Source organism: Mustela putorius, unplaced genomic scaffold, assembly GCF_011764305.1.
Source record: "Mustela putorius furo isolate JIRA1106 unplaced genomic scaffold, ASM1176430v1.1 tig00001075_pilon_pilon_pilon, whole genome shotgun sequence".
Lineage (NCBI taxonomy): Eukaryota > Metazoa > Chordata > Mammalia > Carnivora > Mustelidae > Mustela > Mustela putorius.
In genome coordinates this window covers 266,469-291,864 of record NW_025421560.1, presented here as the reverse complement: position 1 = coordinate 291,864, position 25,396 = coordinate 266,469, and the positions used below count along the sequence as shown (strand labels likewise).

Sequence of the window (25,396 nt, the reverse complement as noted above, 5' to 3'; positions counted from 1 at the left end):
AATGCCGTCTCCGGAACAGAACACCCTGCACGCTTTTTGAGCAGAGTGTAGCCAGTGTTGCATGCCAGGAAACAGACGCTCAGTGGGCGTCCTTCACGGAGCCACAGAAGCGAAGCCTATTGTGATGGAACAAAGGGATCAAAGGGGTTGAGGAACACATACTCTGGGTCCGATTTCCCTTCCTCCATGCTTGTGGTCTGCGCGCATTAGGGACAGAGAGCCCAAACCTTCATGTGGACCAGAAGCTGTTCTGTGCACGTGAGACACACCAGAGATGGGTATGACTCGACCCCCATCCCCACCAGTGAGTCGTCCCAGATCTACAGAGGACACCCACGGAGGCAGTGCTGTGATCCAGCCAGGCTTGGGGCATGCTTTCCGATGGGAGGACAGCCACCCCAGCTCCGGGCTGCATCCTGAGAACATGCTTGGTGACAAGCGGGGCCGTACGCATTTCTGGGCATTTTCCTGGAGACAAAGAGGAGGCCTGACTGTATCTTAAGTGGGAAGGGCCACACGGCACCCACCACAGTGCTGGCTGAGTGTCTGGTATTTGTAAACTGCAGAACGGAGGTGCTCATCGGAGTCCCCCTCCCCCCAGAGCCAGGTAGAGATGCATGTAGAGATGATTCTCCTCCTCACTGGGCTGTCCAGGAGCTCAGGAGGGGCCAGAAGGAAGACCTGGGGTTGGGGGTCAGTGGTGTAGACATGGTGACAGAATCCACAAGCACCCAAAATACGGATGTGTGCAGAGTGGGATGAAAACCCTGATGTCGCAAAGACACCAATATTCAAGTCCGAACAGAGGAGAGGAGCCTGGGAATGGGACTGGCAGCAAGGCAGGAGGAAGCCGGGGAGCAACGGTGCCCAGAGCAGAGGAGTGGGTTCAGAGAGAAGGCCATGGCCAGGAGCATCCCGTGTTTCAGAGACCTCACACGGGAGGACGTCTCCATTTTCCCCAGGAGCTGGCCTCGTCCCACCCGTGGTGCCACACAGTGGTGGGGGTGGAAGTCTGTTCCCGCAGTGGGTTGAGAGGTGACCATGGGGAGACCATCTGGGTGGATGACTGTCTTATTAGAAACTCGAAGTTCAACTATGAGGGAATAGAGAGGGAGCTAAGTCATGTGGACCGCTGACTTCTGGTGAGTCTAGAAGATGGAGAAGCATGGGGAGATGCTGAAAGGAAGGAGGAGGACAGAGAATGTCCTAGAAGCCAGGTGCTGATGTGGCCTGGAGAGATTCCTCTGGATGGTCTCCTTCTTCTCAGAACCCTGAGATTTGTCAGGGAATTAGGTATCAATCTCTTCTACCCCCCACCGGTCTCCCCATCTGCCCCACTGGGCCAGGAGTGAGCCCCACTCTACTTGCCTTCAAAGACCCAGAATTAGGGAATCCTATAATTGCACAGTGCAAAGCAGCCCAGAGAAGTTAAGTGACATGGCTCAAGTCCCGTAGCTCACTGGAGGTAAATGACAGGCTAGAATCCAGGTCTCTGTGCCCTGAACCCAATGCCATTTGCATCATGTGATCCTGCGTTTGTTCCAGGTGGTTCGGCTGTCTGACTATGGAAAGAGAGAGACTTTTCCTCCTCGCAGTTTGACTGGGAATGCACAGATAAATCTCCTCAAGAACACCCCTGGGCTATGTCCTTCCACCCGGAGGTGCTGTTCAGGGATCAAGGAAGAACCTTTCTCCTGCTCCCCTCAGACCCCAGCCTCTTGCCCCCTTTCAGAAAGGCACGGTGGGGCTGGGAAAATGCCCCAGGTGAACCTCAGTAGAAAGCCCAGCCTCCAGTGATCCGCAGCTGTGCTGCCGACACAGCCCACACTGGTACTTGGCAGGCGGTCTTGGCACTCTGGAGAATGGTGCTTTATTGCCACGAACGATCCAGAGTGCTGAGCAGATCTGGCACCACTGACCCTAGGGCTCCCGCCAACAGGGGCCCCTGCTCTGGTGCTCTTCCAAGCCCTGGCACCGCAGGGCACAGCTTGATGTGCAGAGTGCAGGGCTGAGAAGAGCCTGGGGCATTTCAGAGAAAGGTGTCTGCGGCCCATGGCTCCCTCCTCGTAGAGCCTGAAGGCTTTGTCTAAGGATCCACGGGGAAAGATTTCCACTCCCTGGGTTGGGTGAAGCTCTTTACATGTGACCACAGGGCTGCAGTTGATGAGTTGATGTGAGGTAAGGGCAGCCCTGTGGGGACAGATACTGGGGAGGTGGGGCATCTCTGTTATTGGGGGGAAGAGGGCTGGAGGCGTGACCACCCCTCATGATGGTCCACTGGCCTATCTCATCCTTGCTGATTTTCTGTTTAGCTGCTCTATCAGTTACTGAAGTGGGGTACTGAGCTGTTAAACCATTTCTTTCAATTCTATGCATTTTTGCTCCATAAATTTTGAGTCTCTACTACTAGGTAGTATTACATTTTATAATTGTTATATCTTCCTAATGTATTTACCCTTTATCATCCTGTAATGATCCTTCTCGTCTTTAATGATATTTTTATCTGGAAGTTAACTTTTTTATTTAAAAGATTTTATTTACTTATTTGACAGAGAGAAAGAGAACACAAGTAGGCAGAGAGGCAGGCGGCGGGGGGGGGGGAAGCAGGCTCCCCACTAAGCAGAGAGCCTGATGCGGGGCTTGATCCCAGGATCCAGGGATTATGACCTGAGCCAAAGGCAGAGGCTTAACCCACTGAGCCACCCAGGTGCCCCTGGAAGTTAACTTTTTTGATAGTAACATAACCACTCTGGCTCACTTATTGCTACATTGGCATGGTATACCATTTTCATCATTTTATTTTCTGCCTATTTTTGTCTTTCTGGGTGAAGTGTGTCTCATGTAGATAATAGCCACTGAGTCTTGCTTTTTAAATCCATTCTGATAATCACTGCCTTTTGGTTACAGTGTTTATCCATTTATATTTAACGTAATTATTGATGTGGTTGAATTTAGGTCTACCATTTTGTTTTCTGTGTCTCATTTTGAAAATGTGTTCCCCCCCTTTACGACTTTTGTGCTAAACAACTCTAAGTATACCATTTCGATTCCTCTGTTGCTTTACTGCATTTTTGTCATTTTCTTAGAGGTTGTTTTATAGATTGCAATATGCATATTAACTTATACTGTCTACTTCAGATTAATACTTGCTTAATTTCAGTAAAATATAGTAATATTGTTTCAATGTATCTCAATTTCTTCCCTTTCCTTTGTGCTATTATTATTATATATCACTACATACATTACAAACCTAAGAATACAGTGTTATAATTATTGCTTTGTATAATCTTATGTCTTTTAACAAGATTAGAAGAAAAAAACATTTATTGTCTTTTATATTCACCTACAGATACCATTTGTAGTGCTGTTCATTTCTTGCAACTTCAAATTATTATCTGGTGAGACCAACAGATCAGAAGACAATTGCTATTGAAAAGGTCACTTGTTATATTCCCCAATCCCAAAGGAGGGGGAAGGGCATGTCATGCAAGGCCACACAGAGAGGCAGCAGGGTTGATCAGGAAGCAGCGGGAGCAACGGGAAACATGTGGGCAAGAGTCTTTATTGAGGTTTTCGTGGGAAGGGATGGGTGAGGCAGGGTAAGCACTCTGAGGGCTGCCTAGTTTGAATAGTTTCAGCAGCTCTGGGCCAGGGAAGTGTCCCTAGTTGTCTGGAACCTGGCCCTGCAGTGATTAGGGCAGGTGGGTAGTGGTGTGGAGTGTGAAAGTCCCCTGGAGGAGGTGACTGGGGTGTGGGCTCTGGATTGGTTAGCTTGTATGTGGAAGGCACACTGTCTCTGGGAATTGACTAGCTCTGGGAAGGGCAGTCCCTCTGGGGTCAGCCAGACCTCAAGATGTCAAGTATCAAGGACAGGAACTAGGAAACATTGTTATTACATGATGCTGCTATTGCTGGGTGAGTTCAGGGAAGCGCAGGGAAGTGGGAAGAGATCATGTTGCCCTAGCATCTTCAGCCAGGGGACAGGGATCTGATGAAGTTTCACTTCTAACCTGATCTTCATCCCAATAATTGTCTCCCCTCCTCTCTCCACACACCCCTCCATTCCGCCTCACCTGCCACAAGTATATAAATAAGAAAACAGGGCCTAGCATTTACCAAGGCAATATCACGTTATTTCCCATCATCCCAATTTGGGGGGGATTTCCTATTCAGTGCCAGGGAGCTAAAACAAGGCTTCTCCGCTCTGCTCTTCCCCATCCTGGTAGACATGAATGCAATCCTGAATCTGACCTGGATCTGAACTACGGAGAAGAAGGAACATTGCACCTGGCTTTTCTGACCCAAAGCTCTAGACACAAAGGATGTCTGGATTGGACAGAGACTGTCTTAGTTAACATTCCATTCTTGCAAGTAAGCATCCAGAATTCCCTGGGGATCCCCCCAATAAGGAAACACACCTAGGATGAAAAGGCATAATCATGACATCACACCTTTCTATTCTCATCTCAGTCCCCAACACATCTACAAAAACATTGTCCTTTGTCCTGTCTAGGATGTTGGAGTATAATGATCGACACTCCACTGAAGCCAGGGTTCTGTGCACTGACTTACACTCTGGATAATCAGTACTGGGAAGAGGTGGGAAGGAGTGGGGGGAGAAGTTGCTAACAACGCCTGAATCTGAGTGTAAGGCACAGGGGGTGGCATCAGCCCGTCTTAGGGCAGTGATTGTACAAAGAAGTAGCATAAAATCAGAGATCACAGTTGAGTCCATTTCATTCTTCCAAGATCAGGATGGTGGGGCAGGGGAGGAGAAGGTTGGATAATGGAAGGGGAGCTCTACACCAAGAAAGCTTCTGAAGTTCACGGTTGAAAAGTCAAGACCCAGCTGGACAGACTGCATTCTTGCCAGGGAAGCCTCAGATGTTCATTGTCAAGTTGATGAACTGGGAACAAGAAGACAGAGCGAGGAAGTGAGAGTTGGTTCCGCCTCCGTTCCCCTACCAGCCCGGTTTGTTTATGTCACAGTAGCTCCACCATATGATCGCCGTGCCTGCGAATATGGACTCGTTCTTCCACACAAAATATTTTTAAAAAAAGAATTCCCAGCGCTTTCAGTTTTCCAGAGGTCCTGAGATCTTTCTGAGTTAGCTCAAGTCAAGAGCAGATGGTGAGAGAGAGAGAGGGAGCGAGAGAGAGAGAGAGAGAGAGAGAGAAATGTGCTTTCTCTCTGGCAAAGAAGAGAGCCTTCCTGAGGCTCCCAAAGCAGGGCGATAAGAAACACCTTTTCTCTTTGTCGAGGGGTCCCTTCATGGGGAGGGCAGAGGGGCTCCATCAGGAAGAGGCTGCGGGCTTAGCACCCAGGGCTCTTTACAAGTGAACTAGTGAAGTCGCATGTGGTTCCTTCTCTATCCTGAGGACACCCTGCCCCCTGCTTTCTTATCACAACCTAGTCATGGGACAACACGATTCTGTGGGATGGTTTCTTCTCTCCTCTGTGCCCCCCTTCCTAGACACAGTGTACGCCAAGGCCGGGGTCAGGGAAGGCCGCTGGGTGCAGGAAGACCCATAAGCTCTTTAGGCAAATACAACCATAGGAGGGGCAAGGATCCGATTGCTAATGGGTGGATGGGAGGGACTCTTGAACTTGGCCACAAGCTGCACTCCTTGGGAATTTAAAAAAATACCACTGTTTGGGTCCTACCACAGAGATTTGGACTTGATTGGTCTGGGTCACAGCCAGGCCACTGGGGTTTTGAAATCTCCCCAGGTGATCCTATCGTGCGGTCAGAGTTGAGGATGACAGGCTTGAAGGGAGAGAGAGGGAGAAGGCTCAAAGATTTTTCCTGTTGTCTTGGAGATGGACAACTATGGGCTGGGGCAGGAAAGCACACAGCACAGGACTTGGGTCTGTTGAGGGGAGGGTGGAGAGTAGAGAGAGCCTGTCCCAGCCCCCGCGCCTGTGGATGCTTGGTTTGGAAGTGACACCTTGACTCTGAGGCAATGGAAAGTTTCCTCCATGCTTCTGATCCTTTGAAGCCTTTGGCCAGAGGGTGTTGACTACCAAACCTGCCTGCTCTGCCCCTGCACTCTGGATAGGTGGTAACGGTCCTTTCTTCATGCTTAATCGTGGCCAAATGTTGACGTCATTGAGACATCTGGGTCTGGAGGTCCCTCTTATTTTCAGAAGGGGCCAGCTTGAGTATGCACACCTTTCTTTGGAACCCCCCAGGTGTTCTGTATGGTTGTCTGTCAGAGGAGTTAATTTATTGAGTGTATAGTGTGCACTGAAGTGTAGAGAAAATACTAGAAAAGGAAAATGCCCAGTTTCTGTCCTTAAGGAAATTACAGTATGTCCAGGGATCTGAGATACACACATGAGAACATTGGAAATGATCCGACACAATAAATTATATGATATTTTTAGAAACCAAACTTTTGGTGTAAGAGTAAGGCCTCGATTTTTCTGCAAATGGGGAAACTGAGGCACAGAGCAGCTGAATTGAACAAAATCAAAGCACAGAGGGGAAGTTCTATCCCATTTGATACACACACTGCTTTGTCTTGATAGTCAATAAAGCGGAACCCAAATCCAAAATTGCTACTGGGCTTGGAAATGAGCCAGTGTCTGCAGTGCGGATGTTGAAGAGTGCGGGTGGGAGGAGGGCTCAGAGATGTGACGGAGACTCGAGTTGCTACTGTGGGGTCCAAGGGAAGACAGAGCTGAACAGGAAGACACAGGGAGAGAAAGGGGGGAAATGGGCAACAGAAATCACAGTAACTGGTGAAGGGAGGTGGTCCATAGTCTCCTCCCTGCCTTTGGGCAGAAGAATAAGCAGTGTTCTCCGACTTTAGTCTGTGTAGGAATCGCTGGGGATCCTCCTAAAATGAGATCTGGCTCAGCAGGTTTGGGGTGGGGCTTGGTATTCTGCATTTCTTGTTTGTGTGATTTTTTATTGTCTTTATTGACATATAACTGACAGAACACTGTGTAAATGTGTATAATGTGTTGACTTGATACATTTATATGTTGCAATGCGATTAGCTAACATTTCTTTCAGGTCACATGATTATCATTTCTGTTTTCGTGGCTAGAACAATTAAGATGTAGTCTCTTGGAAGCTCTGAAGTTTGCGGCAGTCTTGTGGACTGTAATCACTATGTGGCACGCTACATTTCTTAACAGCTCGCCTAGCTGATGCCCACGCCACTGGTCAGCGGACCACACTCTGGGCAGGCAGAGAAGATGGTCCAGCCCTAGGATGCCTCTTTCAAGCCTCTGAAACTCTGATCCGTGCTCTTCCCTCCATCATTTTTGTTGTCGATAGCCCTGTAACTGGTAAAAGTTGTGTCTTTCTCAGGGTTTTTGAGAATCACGAGACCTACAGGACAACATGAGCAAGGGGAGTGAGCAAATCGGAAGCTAGAAGGCAGGCAGGCTGAGGAACCCGGATGGCAGAAGGAAGAGAAGAAGAACGCAGGGTTTGCTTGCTCACTCTGTTCCAGGTGATTAATCGTTTTATGCCTCAGTTTCCACTTCTGCCAAATGGAGGTTCTGTTCATTCTTAGCTCACAGGACCATTGTAACAATTGCATTGTCTGCTAACTGACTAGTACCTAAAAATATTAGCAGTTTCATTGTTGTTACTACCCGCCAAGGTCAAGTGTGACCTTCACAGGCATTCAGGAAACATTTATAGGGCGGGGCTCTGACTGGCCCCCGCTGGATCCTACCTCGTTTATGTTGAGACAAATGAACTCCTTGTCCTCGTTCGTTGTACTGAGAGCCTGGAACACCCCTGATGGGAGAGACACGAGAAAAGCATCATTGTGGGGACAGTTCCTTTGACAGGTTTCCTTCTTTCCTAGTGACCTTGGGGCCCTGCTGGGCAGCCCGTGGAGGAGCTGCTCCATCTGGTGGTAAGCAGGGATCTTCTAGAATGGCAGGCCAGACTCAGGCCGGCTACACGGGGATTTCTGTTGCATGATGGGGGCTCTTGAATTCCTGGGAGGGCAGAGCTGGTGGCCTTAGTATTGAGCAACATGTGCTGTCTTCTCCAACATGTTAGTCAGCTGGCTCCTGGGCCCCAAACATCACGCTTGTGCTAACTTTTGGGGGAGCTACAGATGCCTTGTGATCCACGGGCCTTCCCCCCGGAGGAAAAGCACATGTATGTGAAGCTAAGCCCTTCAGTCTCTACGAGTCCCTAATGAGAAGGTGAGCACCGTAGGCTCCCGCACACATAGGAGGAGCAGGGGGAGGTCGGAGAGCTGGCCCAGCTGGACATCACAGCTAACACCTGGAATAACCTGAAAGCTACTTTCCTCTCTGGGCCTCGGTCTCCCCATTTGGTCAAAGTGGCCAAGCCGGCCGAGTCTGGCTTCCCCTAAGAGTCTCCCAGGAGCTTGAAAAATAGAACAAAAAGGGGGAGGGAACTGTCATAAAACAAAAGAGACAGAACCCAACAGCCAGGGGAAGTGAGTAAATCCCGAGACAAGCAAGCAAACATGGAGAGATGACCTGGGAAGTTCAGCTCGCGTCAGTTCTTAGATGACACTGAGGGCTCCCTGAGAAGTGTGTTGGGGGTACAGATGGCAGGAGGGCTGTGTTGAAGACAAGCCTGCCCATTAGAGGTATTTACAGAGGGAAGGACTGAATTTCTGAGCTCTGTTATCAAATAATTTGAAAAAAAAATTGTATGTTAGAAAAAAAAGTGTACGTATGAAAGATTAGCAGGATGATCATTGTTGAGACTGGTGTAAGGCTCTGGAACCATCTGGGGGAGGCAGGTTACAAGGAGCCATGCTGTGTTCCACCCCCTGGAGTCTAATGAATTGGCTTCCTGTGCAGCCCAGGTCATTGAAATTTTCTAAACCTGCCAGGAGTGCGGGGGTTGTAATGTGTGGCGAAGTTTGGGAACATTAGTGTGGGGCCCATGGGGATTGACTGGTATTCCTTGTACTTAAGATTAAAAATTCTGAGAATAAAACGTTTGACTACTCCTGGGGTGAAGGCTTAGCCTCGGTATTTTAAAAAAGTTCTCCAGGCGGTGGATCTAACTAGAGGATCCCAGAGAAGGTGGGTGTGAAGCCCAAAGTGCATTCTCCCTAATATTCCTCGATTTTGTGAGAACAAGCTGAGAACCCCCAGCTTGGAAGGACTGGGCTGAAGGCATTTAGGAAGGACTGGGACAGCTGAGAGATGATAAGTTACCAAATTTCATTCTCTTTGGGTCCATTTTGTCCACCTTGTAATTCTAGTAAGTATCTGCCTTTCGGGGGGCCTTTCTAAAATGCACCTCTTAGCAGCTAGTGGTAGTGGTAGTGGTAGTGGTAACCACCTAGAGAAAGGCCATCCTGCTGGCTTGGTGTGCAAGGCCCTCCAGCACCGGCTTGTCTCCCTCGTGCCATCATGATCAGCCCACACATAAGCCTTATTTGTCCACTAAGTGCAGCTTTCCGGGGGGTTAGAGCTGGGTGGGGACAGGCTTCCGCAGGTAATCCTATGGGCTCTAAGTGTCACAGAAGCAGAGGGAGCTTTGGCACCCTAGACACGGGGAGCCCAGGCCCTGACTTGGGTTAGCAAGTGCCCTGAGGCCACCTAGCAAACATCCTTTAGAAAATGCCAAGCAGGATGGGTCCGTAATTCATGGGACCCAGTGCAAATGGGAAATGTGGGACCCCTTGCTAAAAAATGATGGAGATCACTTTTTAATGATCACTTTTAATCATTTAATAATTTTAATCATTTTACATCATTTTTAATCACTTAATGATCATTTGTTAATCATTTTCAGTGATGGTGACACTGAAGTGTGAAATCAAGCATGGGCATCCTCAGGGGTGCAGGGCCCTGGACACCGATGCATTTCTCTCCCTCGCCCCCAGTCATGCTGGCCACCCTGGTGCTGGGTTCTAGGCCCCTGGATTCAGCCTCAGCTTGGTGACACTGTCACCATAGACTGCAAAGTCTAAGGGCCTCCTACCCAAAATCTCTCTCTTTCTTCCTGAGGTAACACGTCTTGTTTGGGAAAAACCAGGTCAGGACATAGAGCTTACAAAACACAGAGGGAGGGTGGAGGGCGGGCGACAGAGAGGAAATGGGTTTGACCCCTAATGGGACCTTTGGGGGGCTGGAGTACCACCCCCCGCCCCATCCTCCCGCAAGGACACAGAGGGTGTACACGTGGAGAATGACTCTAAGGGCAAGTGATGTGGCCCTCCGCAGAGGCAGTAGACTAGAAGATTCTTAAGGACGGTCCTGCCAAGAAGACTCCCGCACCCCACCCCTCAGCTAACCACTGAGATCACAGGACAAAAACTGTCGTCGCCAGGATTTTTGCCTGGCTGGCTGTACCCACCACCCCAGGGACACTCCCCCCACCCCTCGCCCACCGGGTCCCAGGAGGCCCAGCCCCACCAGCCACTCACGGCTCGCGTTGTCCAGCCGGACCAGGCAGTTGAGGAAGTCGTCGAAGTCGAGCTGGAGGCCCTCGTCCGCGTACCTCAGGACGATCAACTGCAGGAGGTGATGGTTCAGCTGGAAGCCTGTGGGGGAGGGGAGGAGACGTGTCCGCCTGGGCCCCGTCAGGGGCACCTTCGGGGCGCACCCCGCCAGCAGGTGGGCTCCTTGTCCTCAGCCTAGATGCAGCGTGACCTTGCGCATCTCTGCCAGGGGGATTGCCCGTGGGCTCCTGAGGTCATGCTCCTGGTTTTGACATTCACTTACCCGTTATATCTTGCCAACTTTTCACTTGGGGGAAACTTAACGCTGGATGGTGTGTGAGCCCCACTCCCATCACCCTTCCTGCCTCCATTTCTGGAGAGCATTTTTTTTTAAAGATTTTATTTATTTATTTGACAGACAGAGATCACAAGTAGGCAGAGAGGCAGGCAGAGAGAGAGGAGGAAGCAGGCTCCCCATGGAGCAGAGAGCCCGATGTGGGGCTTGATCCCAGGACCCTGAGATCATGACCTGAGCTGAAGGCAGAGGCCTTAACCCACTGAGCCACCCAGACGCACCAGGAGGACACTTAAACCCAAAGGTGCTGAGGGCTCTAGGAATCACGTTTCTAGAAGGGATGCTGAAGCCCCCAGTGAGTGACGCCCTGGGGCAGGGGCTCCTTGTGTGAGCGACGCCAGGGCTGAGCCAGGGGCGGCTGTTTCACTTCTCTGGGATTCGTGTCCTTATTGGTTGAACAAGGGCTTGAGGGAGGTAAAGTCACTTTACATCCAACATTTAATGCTTCAGTATCTAACCCACATCCCAGGGACTCCCCGCGGACCTCCCCGCCGCCCCAGACTTCAGTCTACATGCTCCATTTCCAGAGAATGTCCAATATACTGCTTGGAAATCTACCCGGTCTTCCCTGCTCCTCAGTCCCGATCCCAGACAGAGGAGAAGGCCAGTCAGACATCGAGAGAGGTTTCTGGAGCTTCCCGTACTGTCGGTTGCTGGCCATGCCCCAGATGCTGACATTTGCTCCCCACGGGGCTGGAGGAGGGGAGAGAGGGGGCGTCCTCCTGCCCCCACATCAGTCCCGGAAAGACTCAGGCACACCTCTCCTCTCTGCCCTGTCCTTCTCCCCTAGAAACCTGTCCCTCAGTCTGGGGACCCGGCACGCCCTGCCTCATCCATGATCATTCCCAGCCATCACCATCTGAAAAGTAGCAATTAGAGGTCTGGGGGCACCACGTGTGGCCTGCCACCAAAGGCTCACATGACCTCAGCTCGGCCAGAAAACTTGGCCAGAGGTCGGAGAGGAGGGTCACGCTAAGTTCACCCTCAGTAGATCCATTTTAAAGATTCCTGCCAATATTGCAAAGTGACTCAAAACACGGGCCTGGGCATGAGCGAGTGGGTCCTGAGCCTGATGTCTGGCTCTGGCACTCGCAGAGCTGTGCCCTCAAGAAGCACAACCTCGGGTTTAAGACCGGCCACCTCCTAGGGCACGAGAAGCAAGGGGCTGTCCATAGACAGTCCCCGGCCACGGGCAGCCCACACCTGACCTTCCAGGCTCTGCTTTACCTGTGGCTTTCAGGGCCATGCGCAGCTCGTAGGAGGACATGGTGCCTGACTTGTCAGCGTCGAACTGGAGGAAAAGGTTCTATGGGGAGGACAGAGGCATTGAGAACCAGAGGGAGGGCACCATGGCCTGCCCACGAGGAGAGACTCCTCGACCTCTTGCTTTCACTTTCATTCTAGGGGCAAGCGTGGATCCTTCTGGAAGCGCTGGAAGCAGAAGGGACCTGGGAATTCCATCACGCTTCCTTCCCTCCGGCCCTCTCCCTTGGCCACGGAAAACCCCTCCTGCTCCAGTCTGGCTCAATCCCCAGAGGTCGTGCCTGGCAGGGTCACCTACTGTCCACTTCTTCAGCTTGTCCCAGAACACTGTGAACTCCCCGAACTCTAGCTTCCCGTTGCCGCTGGTCTGTGCCGAGAGCGTTAAGGAAGAAAGGAAGGAAGACGATTAGGGTTTGGACCCAAGGTGCCTCGTGGGACTTCAGCGATGGAGGGGCAACCCGGCTGGCCCGGGGGGCCCGTGACACAGAGTCAGGGCTCCTAGGGAGGTAGCTTAATTAGGAAATCATGCTTCTCTGAAGAGGGGAAATGGCAGGGGTGAGATGGGGAGGCGTGAGATGGGCATCGCACCACCAGGTTCGAGAAAGCGCAATGAAAACATTCCCTTATCATCCCCTTAGCGGGGACCCCAAAGTGGCAGCCAGACCCCCAAGTGCCTTCAAAAGCAGTCCCCCTACTGGACGGTCTGTGCCTCCTGATTCTGTTCCAGTTCTAGGTGCCGCCAGTCTTTGCGTATTCTCCGAGGAGACTATCCCACTGGCTAAGGGTGCCGCATTCTAGAAGGGTCTGCACGATGGGAAAACACAGCCCACGGATTTGAAAGGATACATCCATTAGAGAGATGATGTTTTTACAGGACATCAGACTGAGCTTCTTGAACTGGAGGTCCTTTTCTGAAATCACACATGAAAGCAGAATTCACTGGACACGTGATAAGATTAACTTCCCCGGGCTGCTGGGAGTGCAAGAAAGGGGTCAGATCTGGAGCTGGGGAGGCGGACACGTACTCACTCTCCAGCTGCTGGTGACAGCAGAACCTGACACGGCCTTTGGGTGGGTGGGTGGGGGGGACAAAACTGCACAATATAAAAAACGGGAAGATCGGGACGCCTGGGTGGCTCAGTTGGTTAAGCAGCTGCCTTCGGCTCAGGTCATGATCCCAGCGTCCTGGGATCGAGTCCCGCATCGGGCTCCTTGCTCGGCAGGGAGCCTGCTTCTCCCTCTGCCTCTGCCTGCTATTCTGTCTGCCTGTGCTTGCTCTCGCCCTCTCTCTCTCTGATAAATAAATAAAATCTTTAAAAAAAAAAAAAAAAAAAAAAAAAAACGGGAAGATCTTTCCATTCATTTATCCCAGTTTTAAAAATCCCAAGCAAAGAATTACAAATTAAGACCTTTATCGTTTGGTTGTGTGTAATGGCAAACATTTAGAAAGGACATAAATGACCAACGGAAGGGTCAGAGCAGAAAAGGTGACGTGTGTAGGATGGATTGTTACACGGTGCTTAAGAGCGGCGTTTTGGAAGCATGTAATGACGGGGGAAATGCTCAGAAAAAGTCAGTTTAAAAGGCAGGACTGAAGTTACTGAAGAAGTTTGAACACTCGCATGCCGTTCGTAAGAGCCACTTTGGAAAATGGTTGGCGGGTTCCTTAAAACAGAAAGTACAGAGTTACCCTGTAAGGCAGCAGCTGTCTGAGATATATGCCCAGGAGAAACGTCCACACGAATGACTCGTTCACCGACGTTCACAGCAATATTCGTCACGAGAGCCAGAGAGTGGTAACAACCCTCACGGCCCTCTGTGAGGAATGGGGGAACGAAACCTGGTATATTCCTACAGGGAAATGCTATCCAGCCATAGAAAGGATGGAAGAAGTCTTTGCAAATACTACAATGAGGATAAATCTTTTTTTTTTTTTTTAAAGACTTTATTTGTCAGAAAGAGAGACGGAGAGCACAAGCAGGCAGAGTGGCAGGCAAGGCAGAGAGAGACGCAGGCTCCCCGCTGAGCAAAGAGCCTGATGTGGGACTCGATCCTAGGACCCTGGGATCATGACCTGAGCCGCTGGAAGGCACTTAAGGACTGAGCCACCCAGGTGCCTCGAGTGATCCTTTTTATATGCAAAGTCCAGAATAAGTGAGTCTATAGAGACAGGAAGTAGATCAGTGGTTTCGGGGGCTGGGGGAGGTGGGGGTCTGACTGTTGCGGCATGTAACCTGCAACCCGCACACCAAGAAACGTGGTGGGTGGATTTTTCAGCATGAGAATTCTATGTTAAAGCTGTTACATTAACAAATAAAACTGTATAATTGGATGACAATTCCTTGTGTGTAGATGTACACACACTGAGAGACACACACGACAACACACGATGCACACACACATAGGCGGAGACACACACGCACATCTTAACGGGGTTTATCTATGGGTGGTTCAGTCACTGGAGGCTTTCGTCTTTGTCTTTAGGCTTTTTTGCACGTTTACAGAATTTTCTGCCGTAACTGGCATCATTTCTGTAATCAGGAAATAAGCAATGAAAGTTATTTGGCAAGTCTTCCTAGAGTCAGCCCTGGAGAGCAGGGGGAGCTGGAGGAGAGGCAGCACGAGGTCACAGGTCATGCATCCCCTCCAGAGGAGCCCTGGGGTCCCCAATGGGTGGGGGGATGAGCACTTACTCTTCTGAAGCACAGCATTTAAGACGTATTTGAGTTCCTCTGCGGTTACCTCCATGTCCTGTGGGAGGAGAGATGACTGCTTTGATGGCCCTTAGCGCCTTCTTTGTCACTTGCTTCCAGTCCTGAGCTTGATCTGGCTCAAGCCACAGTGTCACATGTCACTGGCCCTCAGGGACCCTGCTGCGAGCCCGTGTTCTGGTCCCTCAAGACTGCAACCTGCCTAACTTCTCAGGGACACCCGTGCCCCATGCAGAAAGGATGGAAAAGTTGGGCCAGGTGACACAGGCATCCCCCCCAACCCGGCAAAGCCCCCCATGTGGCACTTCTGTTGGAGGACCTTTGCGTCTGGGTCCCCAAGCCCCTGCACAGCAGAGCTCCTGCAGAGTATGAACAATGCCCACACTGGGGGCTCACCCCATGCTGGGGGCTCCCTCCAAGGACCATTTCAATCCAGAAGACTGGGAGGCTGTCCCGTGGGTTATTTTCAAAACCTCTAGGGTGAATTCAGAGCCACTGATTTGGGGCCATCTGCTAAGCCCACGAGAGCTCAGCACCCACGGCCCTTAGAAGCTTGTCAGAAATGTGGAGTTTCAGGTCCTGCCCCAGACCTCCAGGCGAGAGGATCTGCATTTTCCAGGATGCTGCAGCAAGTGTTACTGAGCTGCAGCGTGAACTTAAGGCTCCTTTGGTCCAGGATTTTGAGCTACTGGTGCAGAATAAGTCACCTGTGAAATTATTTCATATGGGCCTGCCTGGAGCTCCTGAGGCCTGGGGAATGGGGTTTGGGGTGGTCGGTTCTGGAGGAGAAATGGCTGATGTGCGCCCCCCTCCTCTCCGCCACCACCCCTTCCCCAGCACCACTCCGCCTGCCCTGTGGCCGTCTGGCCTGCTGCGGCTTACACAGAACCACCCAGGTCCCCATTTCTCTCCACCCAGACAACCGTCCCCAAGTCTCCCTGCCCTCCTGCTTCTTACACGGCCTAAAATCCTGCTGCTCCCCACCCGCAAACACAACTCTTTTATGATTCAGGGGCCCTGGCAGGAGAAGGAAGCGAATGTAGTCGTTATAGTCCCTCCAGGAAATGGTCAAACAAGCTCATTTTATTAATGGCTATGAGGGAGCACAGGTGGGACAGTTTCTAGGAGAATGGAGCCTTAGGCGAGAGACACCCAGGGCCCCCAAGAGAGGCCGGGACCCCCCAAAACAAGCTGACAACTGAGGGGACAAGAATGGGGTAGGGGCCAGAGAGCCAGAGGCGAGGGATGGATCCCGCCTTCCCCAGGGGCTGGTCCTGGCCCGAACCGCCAAACCTGGCCGGGCTGCTGATGGTACCCGACAAAGGTCACATTTGTAATTTCGTGGTGACCTCCCTGAGCAACCCCAACTTCCACCCGAGCAGAGAGAACATTCGAAAGGCAGTGGTTTATGGGCTGAGTGCAATGAAGCTCCTCTTCAAGGCTCCCCCTAGCCTTCCACAGAAAGCCCCAGGCCAGGCTGAGCTCCTTTGGGGGGCCATTGTCCAACCGAAGGTGGCAGCCCAGTCTGATGGAGGAGGTGGTCTTTGGGCCCTCCCAGATGATCAGGCCTGGCCTCCCGTTGGCTCCAGCTCCACCAGGCCTCTGGTAACTGCTGTGGAGGAAACCAGGCCCCTCAGCTCCACAGGGGTCAAGGCCAAGTGTAGCCCGCAGCGGCCCTACCTCACCAGCAACTTGTTCAAACAGGGCCCGGAACTGCAGTTCCTCCTCTGTCTCCTGGCCGGCTGGAGTCGGCTTCGGAGGCTAGAAAGCAACCAGAGGAACTTGCATTGGAGCCACAGAAAGCACTTGTGGCGTTTGCTATCCCAAAGAAATCGCAAGAAAAAGGCATGCCCTGGAGGCCTTGTGGTCCCTTGGGAGAGCCTGGGACCTCACTGCTGTGGGGAGGAAACAGAAGGGGCCGCTGCCTGGAGCATTAGGAACGGCCGTCGGATCCCTGGGGAAGGCTCTTTAGAGGGAGAATGTGGAAGGACTGATCAAGGGGACTTTTGCAGACAAGAGTGCTAGGGAGGCTGGGGTCCTGACCGAGCTGGGGTCCCAGCAGGGGTGGTCGTGGCTCCCTGTGCCCTCTCTCACAGACCCCTCACCACTCTCGACTGTAATTACTTGCTGAACCATCTGTCTTGACAGGTGGTGAAATCTTCAAGGACAGGAGTCTCTCACTAGCAGGCAGCCCTGAGCCCAGTGCATGGAAAGAGCTCAGCAAATGCATTGGGTGTTTTAGTTTTGTCTTGGGCCGATCAATACTGACTTGGGAAGCATCAGACTGTCCCAGTTATAGCTCAGCACGTCTTCAAAGTCTTACAGCCCCTGAACAAGTATAAAACCCTCCCCTACAGCCCCGCACAACACACATATGGTAGGGAGGAAGTCACGTGTTCCTCCAAGGCCTCTGCAAGAGAATCTCCTAGCCATGGGTTATTTTTCTTAGACTGAAGGCATTTTAAAGACATCTCATGCCCTGCGGAAGCGACAGCCACTTCTCAGGGTACAGAGTGAGTTGGTAGTCCAGAGAAACATCGCTCCAAACGGAGCTTTCTTCAGAGCACGTACCTCCTTCCCATGCCCGGTCGTGGTAGGACACGAGAGACTTAGAAGGTACAAGGCTTGTCCTTCATGAGACTGGAATCAAGGTACTCACTCGATCGCAGATAAACCATTCCCTGAACTTCAAAGCCCTGAATGACACTGTGATCGAAGGGAACTTTCGGGACTGTCACTGACTCCCACCCTCCAGAGTACCGTGCGAAGGCTTACCTCCGGAAGGTCAATGGCCACATCCCCATCCATGTCCCTGGGGGGCAGAAAACACATTGTAGATTAACTTCCTCTCTCATTCTTGCCGCCCACAAGAGCTGCCAGTCTGCACGCCTCTCGTGCGGGCGCTTTTGTGTGAACAGATCCTGGGAAATTCATCCTCAGCTTGTACCAGTATCTGGAAGGAGACTGGAGAAAACTCTCCAGCAGAATTTTCAAAAATTAAAGGAAGATCTTTAATTGCTTCTATTTAGTGGAGAAGAAGGAACCACACCTTTTGTAATCAGCTTGGGAACTCTAACCAGACTGGACAACTGGGCTTATTCTCAAGGCCTGCCACCAACCCAATCCTATCCCACCGAACACAAGATAGAGCTGGAGGCTACGAACTCACAGCGGGCTCCATCTCGGTATCTTAGGGCAGTCCCTAGCTGGGGCTTCATCTGGCTCAAAGGCGTCATTAGCCAACGTAGCCCTGCTCCGTCATCTCTAGAACGTCTCTATTGGGAAAAGGAGGGGATGCTTGTATCTTGAACCATTTTTTCCCTCTGCCACAGAGCAACCGATGGCAAAAAGAATAATGGGAAACTTTTCATAGACGTGTCCAACACAAAATAATTTTGCTCAAGACACTGCAAAGGGGGAGGTGGCGGAAAGTCGGGTATACTAAGCAGAAGGCCAACTTGTTCAGTATAAGCCCTTGACAATTAGCTTTTTTGATGGTAAAGTAAGCATCTGGCATTAAATTTTTGATGGTTCAGGCATCCGTTTCAAAGATATCCATCTCCAATAAACACATTGCCAGCTTCACAGCTAGACATAAAGCCCAGGCACCTCACCCACGAAGTTCTCTCTTTTTTTAGAAAGCTCTGGTAGACCATTTGGCCCGCTCCTTGCTTTTCCTTCAAGCACTTTAATTCCTGCTTTTATGTTTGAAGTTTACCAAGAGTGAACCTGTTTTGAAACTCTAGGCCCCTACCCCTGACCCCAATAAAGGCACAACCCCAGGCCTGTGCACTCTCTCTCTCTACTCAGGATATCACGAGGGGGTGGGGGGCAGGTTTGCCATGTGCTCTCCAGGACCTGTATATAATAAATCTTGTATTTTCAGAGTTCTTTGGGTTGTTAAGTTGTGTCTTGCAATCATAAAAAGACCCACAAGGGTCAATCAGGCCTCAGCATTGGCTCCAGTTCGGGAAACGTCTCTGGGGGCCCACCCCGGGCAGTACCTGCCCACCTGCCCAGGTGAGTGCCGTCAGGTGTTCCTAGCTGATGGCATTGCTGTCCATGGGCTGAGACCAACCCCAGACAATTTGGCAACATTTATTTAAACTGAAGCTGAAAGAATGCGTCTTTCTGGAAACCTGTAACAGTCACCCCCTTCACTGTATTCAAAAATGAGTCTAGCACTTCTCAATGTGGGTCCCACTCCAGGTTCTTGAGAATAGGGTCTGGAAAGTGGAGGCCTCACCCAAGCGTCACTCTGTGATACTCATCGCCGGGAGAGCGTGGTTCTGGGGGGGCTTGGGGAGAGCAACCTCTCAGAGGCTTGCTCGAGGGATGGAAGGAGCAGAACTAAAATGGAAATTATCCTGCTTTTGCAAATGGGTCGGGAGACCCTCCAGCCTGCTTTCTCAGGTGGATTGTAGGGAAGGGAAGAAAGGGGTCATGGCTCCAACGGTCGTCTGTGACTTCCCCGGAACTGAGCCACTAGCCGAAGAGGAATTCTCAAGCTTGTTACTCACTGGGTGACGGCTTTCTTCTCCGAAAAGATCCTCAGGCAGAAATCGGCTTCCTGATGGGGCTCAAAAGTGCTGGGAATCAGGATGTACTCCCCGGGGGGCAGCTTGAAGCGGTCAGAGACTTCTCTCAGGTTGATGAACGTTTTGCTTCTGGCCTGGGAAGCGTGGTACCTGAAGAAGTCCTTGTTCAGGTGCTCGTCTCTCCCGGGGCTCTGCAACCGGCATGAAGAGTGTTGGGAGGGGTTGGTTCTATGGGGAGGACCGCTGGTCTTGGCTACTTGGACACAGTTGGGGAACTGGCCATTGAGTCGGGCATGTGGACAAGGAGATGCTGAGGATCCAGCACCCGGGGTGGGGCTCTGAAGAGCGGCTTGTTTCCTACCCACCTGGTAAATGGCGTAGCCAATGGTCAGCATATCGGCTCCAAGCCTCTTGAGTTTCCTTCGATCTTTCTGCATCAGGGCTATGAGGAAAGTGCAGTCCTCCTGCCCCTCGTCTTTCTCGGTCAGGGACAGTTTTATCTGTGGATTGGTCCAGAAGGTATCTGCCATTTGAAAGAAGTGATTATTTCATCTTCCTCAAAAAAAGCACAAAAGACAAGCACAAACAAGCACGTGTGCACGCGCACACACACACACACACACACACACACATACACACACTCCATTCAGCCCCACCACATCTTCCCAAACCCGAGAAAGTCATTCATTTCTTCTCTCCCTCTTCTGATGACCCTCACGCCCTACTTCCTGTGACCCCAGTGAGAAGGCCAAGTGCTTCCCTTTCATCTCTACCCTCTCTCGAGCCGTTTCCCATGCAGCTTTTTAAAGACATTCCTCTGGGTTTGCTCCATCTTATTTCTCTCATGTGGTATTTCAGAGGAGAGGACTGTGCCCCTGTGTTTGTGCAACATGAGGAGAGCCCACCCCAGGCCCTGCTCCGACGGTGAATGCTGATTGGCTCATCCTAGTCTCTCTTGCTGCAGAGAGTTGGAACAAAGCCAACGAGCCTGCAGCATTTCCCCGGCAGTATGGGCTCAAGGAATTCCCAGTTAGAGGGATTGACCCCAAGTTGAGGACTTTCGTTGGCTGACTCTGTGCACAAGTGAGGGCTCAACAAGCCTTGGATGGTGCTGGCAGCCCTTCTGTGACTATAGAGAAATCTGGACTGAGGAAGAAGTCCTCAGAGAGAGGGCAGAGCAGAGAATCCCAGACCAATGGCTTGATGGAAGTATGCCTGAAGCCCATCCTGCTTCTCCTCTGAATTTTTCATCCATGCAAGGAAAAAAATCCTTTTTATTGTTAAACTAGCATGATTTATGTTTTTTTATTAATTGTCATGGGAAATAATCTAAGAGGCCAAACAAGTTTTTCCCCTAAACAATCTGATCCGACTTTCTGCTACGTCTCTGTAGCCCTCACTGGCCATCCCAGAAATCCTGCTAACTCTGCACTCAGGCTTTCTCTAAGGTCCAGGTGCTGGCCTGCTGACGTCTGCCAGGCTGGACTGGACGATGACAGAGAGCGTTACAGGCGGACTACCAACCCAGGAAATTGCGGCAGCCACCGGCGGTGGAGCCCCGCACCCAGCTTCCTTGATGGACTGTCACCTCCCACTTGTGGAGCGCGTTCTCTTCCAGGGCGTCAGGGGTGAGGTTGCAGATCTCCACTTTGTCAAAGTGGGTCTTGAAGTCCCTAAACGCCATCCTGCAACAAGGCAGAAAGACACCAGGCATAGAAGGCGATGGTGACGTCGTGATCCATTCATTCGCTTAATCATCTAACCAACCAGTAGTGAGTCCCCGTGCCCATCCTCAAGGATGGGGAGAACTCAGGTGTGGGCAGACAGAAAAGACACAAGCAAAGCTAAGGAGAACCTGGGTTCAGGGACTGCATCCCCGCCCCCTGCAGCTAGAGTGGGATGTGAGCGGTGATGTGCGGGTCAAGGCTCTTAGGGAGCGGGGTGGGGCGTCTCCTCCAATCTTTCCTGTCTCTCCACTTCCGCTGACTTTTTGAAGATGGCCAGGGGACCCCGGAGGATGGTGAAGCCATACCGAGGAAGGAGCTTGGGTCCCTGAATCAGCACGAAGAGATCCACCCACAGAACAGGGATGTCCTGTTGGACTGGTACAATGAGTGAGCGATAAACTCTATTGCATTTGTGTTTTCATACATCCTGAGTCTACTTATTACAGCAGCTGGTGTTACCCTAAGTCCTCAGTGCCTTGAATCGGGAGGTCACCATGATGGAATTCTAAATCACGCCAGCTTAGCACTTGGACAGGCTTCAAGGAAATGTTAGAGCTGGAAAATAGATATCCACATTACAAATGACAATCTGTTGGTTAAAACTGTAAAAATATGGAAGACAGAGGCTATGCTCGAGGGGAAGAGGAGGGGAAAAGCTAGATTATTAGTGTGTGCTGGTTTTTGCTTGCTGTGTTTAATAAGGCCTTTAAGAAAAAAGTGAGCTCCGTTCAAAATTGACTGGTTTGCTCCTCAGGGAAGACAGCTGGACATCAGAAATGTGTGGTCTTACAGGGTTAGAAGCGTCAACTCTTTTCTGGACCCCTCAGGAAGAAATAAGATCAAAAGAAGCTTCTAGAGACGAAGGCCCATTAAAAACTCCCAGGTAAGCAAAGCTATTCCACCCCACAGAAAGTCCAGATTAGGAATGTTTCCTGCCCACTTAGGTCTCTATTTTTGGATGCTCTCAAGGTCACTGCCATCGGGGTCCCTTGTCATCAAGCTGGACAAGGGGGCAGCCCCTGGGAGAAGCAGGACAGCCTGTCTGTCTTCAAATACACCATGAAAACTTGGATGAGAAACAGTTCGGAGGAGGGATGCTGGGCTGGAGACACAGGCTCAGCCCCACGTTTCTATCAAATTCTCTGCCAACACGGATGAGCACAAGGGGCTTGAGACAAATGGGTTTGATTTACCCTAAGAAATGGAACAAAGACAGACAGAAGGCAAGCAAGCGAGCCAAGGGCTCTCGGGGACTGCGCTCATACCGGTTGTGTAGCTCATACAGCAAGAAGAACAGAGACGAGCACCGTACCAGAACTCCCCATCGTCCAGAGCCGTGTGACACAGGCGCTGTTGCTCAGCTGGGCCCACAGAATGCCACTCAGAGGAACTAGGAGGAGTAAGCAAAGTCGGTGGAAAGGATATTGACCTTGGAGGGGGCCGGGGCGTCCCTCCCGAGGAGCCAGCGTGGTGGCTGTGTGGGGACCAATTCTGGTCAGTGCCTACTCCCGGAAATGCCCCCAGGGATCTAGAGGATGGCTGGAAAGTGCACATCCAAGAGAGCCCATGGTAAGAAGTCCTCGGGGTCCTGAGAAGCCCCTCCGTAGGGGATTATCATAGGACCATCCCAGGACATGGAACACCAGCAAAACAGCAGAAACTTCCAACTGGAACCCAGAACAGGGATGACCTGTGCCCCAGAGCACCTCCTGATCTTTCCTCTTCATTTGTAAGTGACGTTTCAAAAAGCAGTAAGAAATCTTATGTTTGCTTGGACTTGACATTTCACAGACTAAACGCTTTCTGTAGGTGAGCTTGCTAGGAAACCTCCAAGGTCACTGTGTCTCTGTGATCCACACAGCCGCCTCCAAGTGGTTCCTGCTGAGTAACCAGCACGTGGTACCCAGCCGACGTGGCTGCCTCGTCCACGCCCTACAGAGCTTGTCCCGGGAAGGACCCAGGTGAAGCCCCTCTCCAGGTCCTGCGTGCGGTACCCAGAGCCAGGACCTTCCGAGTGGCTCCCGTCCCATCACCTGCTGCCCAGCTAAAGAACTTTCAGGACTTCCCTCCTAACAAGCAGGGACAGGAGCAGGATCAGGATGGGGACCTGCCCTCCGTCACCCCGAGGCTGAGCGGGAGTGGGAGGCAAGCTCGCCTTCCAGCCTTGACCCCAGGAAATGCACTTCCCTTATTTCTCCCTCTGTGTGTTTCCCAGGAGAAGGCACGAGTGGCCCTTTTACAGGCTGTGTTCTCTAAATGGAAGGACACTGTAATTGTCCATGTGTAATACGAAGCGTCTCATTAACTTTGATTTTAATATTTCTGTTCTTTCCATTTCTGCCAGGAGAGGGAGGCTGATCTCTTCCCTCCTGTGATGTTGGTGTAAATCCATCTCTGCCCCAGGCCCTGGGCTCTGAGAAGGCAGAACCCAAATGGGGCTGGGAGGTGGTGGGACATGAGCCATGATGGGACCACCAGCCCCCCCAGGGGTGTGTGCTGTACCCTCAGGTTGGAGTCAGGTTAACAGAGACACAGACACACTGATGGCGGGCGACATGGTGGCCTCTTTGTGATCTGTGGACAAACACAGCTCAAGTTCTTTTACTCAGGCTCTAGACTTGCCGGAGGTCTCCCCAGAGTCCCACAAGCTGTGAGTGGGTCGGGTTAGGACAGCAGGACCTCAAGATGGCAGAGTCCTGCCTGAGGGCGGGGGCAGCTCAGGGAGGGTCCTGCCCAAACCCATCTGAATGTTCCCAGATCTTAGCCACCTGGGCCGCTTCCTGGGGACGAGGAGGAGACACACACCTGCAGGGGAGAACTTTCTTTATAAAGGGGGCCAAAGAAATAGCTGCTAGTTGACTGCTCTGTAAGGGGTGCATTTCTTGTTCCAATTCCTGTTTCTCTACTGGGCGGCCAGCCTCTCACCAATGGCCAGGGACCAATCAGAGAGAACCCCATGGTGATCAGCTCGGCAGTATTTCGGGGATTCTCACAACTCAAACACTCACGGCCACCCCACCCGACCCCACAGGTACACTTGCACACACAAACACACTGCATATTGGAGCCACTCATCCCTGGAGAGAAAGCCCCTCGCGACATCATGGGGAGATGACGTCATGTCCCCATGGGACAAAACAGATCCACTGATGTAAATACAGTAACGGGAAAGGGGGAAAAGCCCTTGTAAGCATGTTCCCTTTTGGCTGCATGGTGGGCCAGAGGGCTGAAGAGGGAGGAAGTAAGGCCACCCCAGCTGCAAAACAGTCCCCTGAAAGAGAGCCAGGAGGGAACTGGAGACACAGTGGCCCTTCCTTGTCTGCCTGCAGAAGCCAGCCCCGGGCCAACCCCGGGCCTCTGTGCCCTGGGAAGGCAAGGAGGCAGGGACTGACCTGTCACTCCAAGATCCGTTCCACTCAACCTGACCCCAAGGGTTCCGGACTCGGATGAGCTCCGTTTTCCGGCCTCGGAAGTTTACCTAGAGGGAAAAACATCAGGGCAATGTGGAATGGTAAAATCCAAAAACATCAGGGAAACGTGGAAAGGTGAGCTCCGGGCTCCTTCACCTCCGTCCCAGCTGACTTTCCCCAAAGCCTCTTGACTCTGACACGAGGCTAGTCACCAACTATGCTACATTATGAATCATGCCAGAACGGATACACTGTATCTGGGAAGTAAAGTAGAATTATAAAGAACAAGAAACCAGTCCATGTGAATCTTCAAATGAATGAGTTTTCTCTCTGGACTGGAGTCGCTGTAAGGGCAGGGACTGGGTCTTACTTCTCAGTGTACCGTCGGCATTGAGCACAGCGAGAGGTAAAGAGTTGTTTGTCCAAAGGGCTCAGGGAGCTATGAGTGAGTTTTCTTCATCCTTGATATCTCACTCACAGATGAACGAAAATTGTATAGGCCTATGCTGGGAACTTAAGCAAAGATAAACAAAACCACTTCTAAGTCTTCGGACTCCAATAATCCCCCCTTTCAGGTGTCAGGGGAGGCTTTCTGCTGTCCATATGGAGCACCCTCGAGCCAGTAAAGAAAGATGCTTGGCCATGACCTTCGTGCCCTGCCCCAGACCAGGAGAAAGGGCCAGTGCATGTTAGCAAGATGGTGGAGAAAGGAGAGTAAAATTTTATGAGCCAGAAATTTTAGCTCAAAACATTCCATCCTCATGCCCTGGGCACAAAGCTTATTTTTGATGTGAAAATCAAGTTAGTGTGACCTCTCCAGAGTCTAGGACGTAGCTTATAGCTCATTGTTTAAGAGGTTCATTAAGTGAAGTGCATGGGGAAAGTCAACGCATTGGACGGGGAGAGCAAGGAAAAGCAACTGAACGGATGTGATGGAAAGTTTCTACTACCGGGAAAAACATTTAGAAGATGTGCCAGTAAAAAT

The 25,396-nt window shown here is 51.4% G+C and overlaps 1 protein-coding gene across 2 annotated transcripts in view; it reads right to left on the bottom strand.

Moving 5' to 3' along the window:
• Nucleotides 1-3,542: 3,542 nt before the first annotated feature.
• Nucleotides 3,543-25,396, bottom strand: part of CAPN9 (calpain 9) — a 39,901-nt gene continuing 18,047 nt past the window's right edge. The window contains exons 7-20 of one of the 2 annotated variants that reach the window (XM_004776002.3): nucleotides 24,394-24,479; nucleotides 22,314-22,391; nucleotides 20,799-20,959; nucleotides 19,640-19,797; nucleotides 19,257-19,465; nucleotides 17,512-17,548; nucleotides 16,417-16,497; nucleotides 14,719-14,776; nucleotides 12,872-12,936; nucleotides 12,324-12,392; nucleotides 11,990-12,068; nucleotides 10,393-10,509; nucleotides 7,696-7,760; nucleotides 3,543-4,907 (exon numbers count right to left, since the gene is read on the bottom strand). In XM_004776002.3, coding sequence (XP_004776059.1) covers nucleotides 4,881-4,907; nucleotides 7,696-7,760; nucleotides 10,393-10,509; nucleotides 11,990-12,068; nucleotides 12,324-12,392; nucleotides 12,872-12,936; nucleotides 14,719-14,776; nucleotides 16,417-16,497; nucleotides 17,512-17,548; nucleotides 19,257-19,465; nucleotides 19,640-19,797; nucleotides 20,799-20,959; nucleotides 22,314-22,391; nucleotides 24,394-24,479 — 1,290 coding nt within the window. In that variant the 3' untranslated portion in view covers nucleotides 3,543-4,880. The remainder of the gene's footprint in view (nucleotides 4,908-7,695; nucleotides 7,761-10,392; nucleotides 10,510-11,989; nucleotides 12,069-12,323; nucleotides 12,393-12,871; nucleotides 12,937-14,718; nucleotides 14,777-16,416; nucleotides 16,498-17,511; nucleotides 17,549-19,256; nucleotides 19,466-19,639; nucleotides 19,798-20,798; nucleotides 20,960-22,313; nucleotides 22,392-24,393; nucleotides 24,480-25,396) is intronic. The other variant, XM_045087226.1, reaches the window with a different exon arrangement.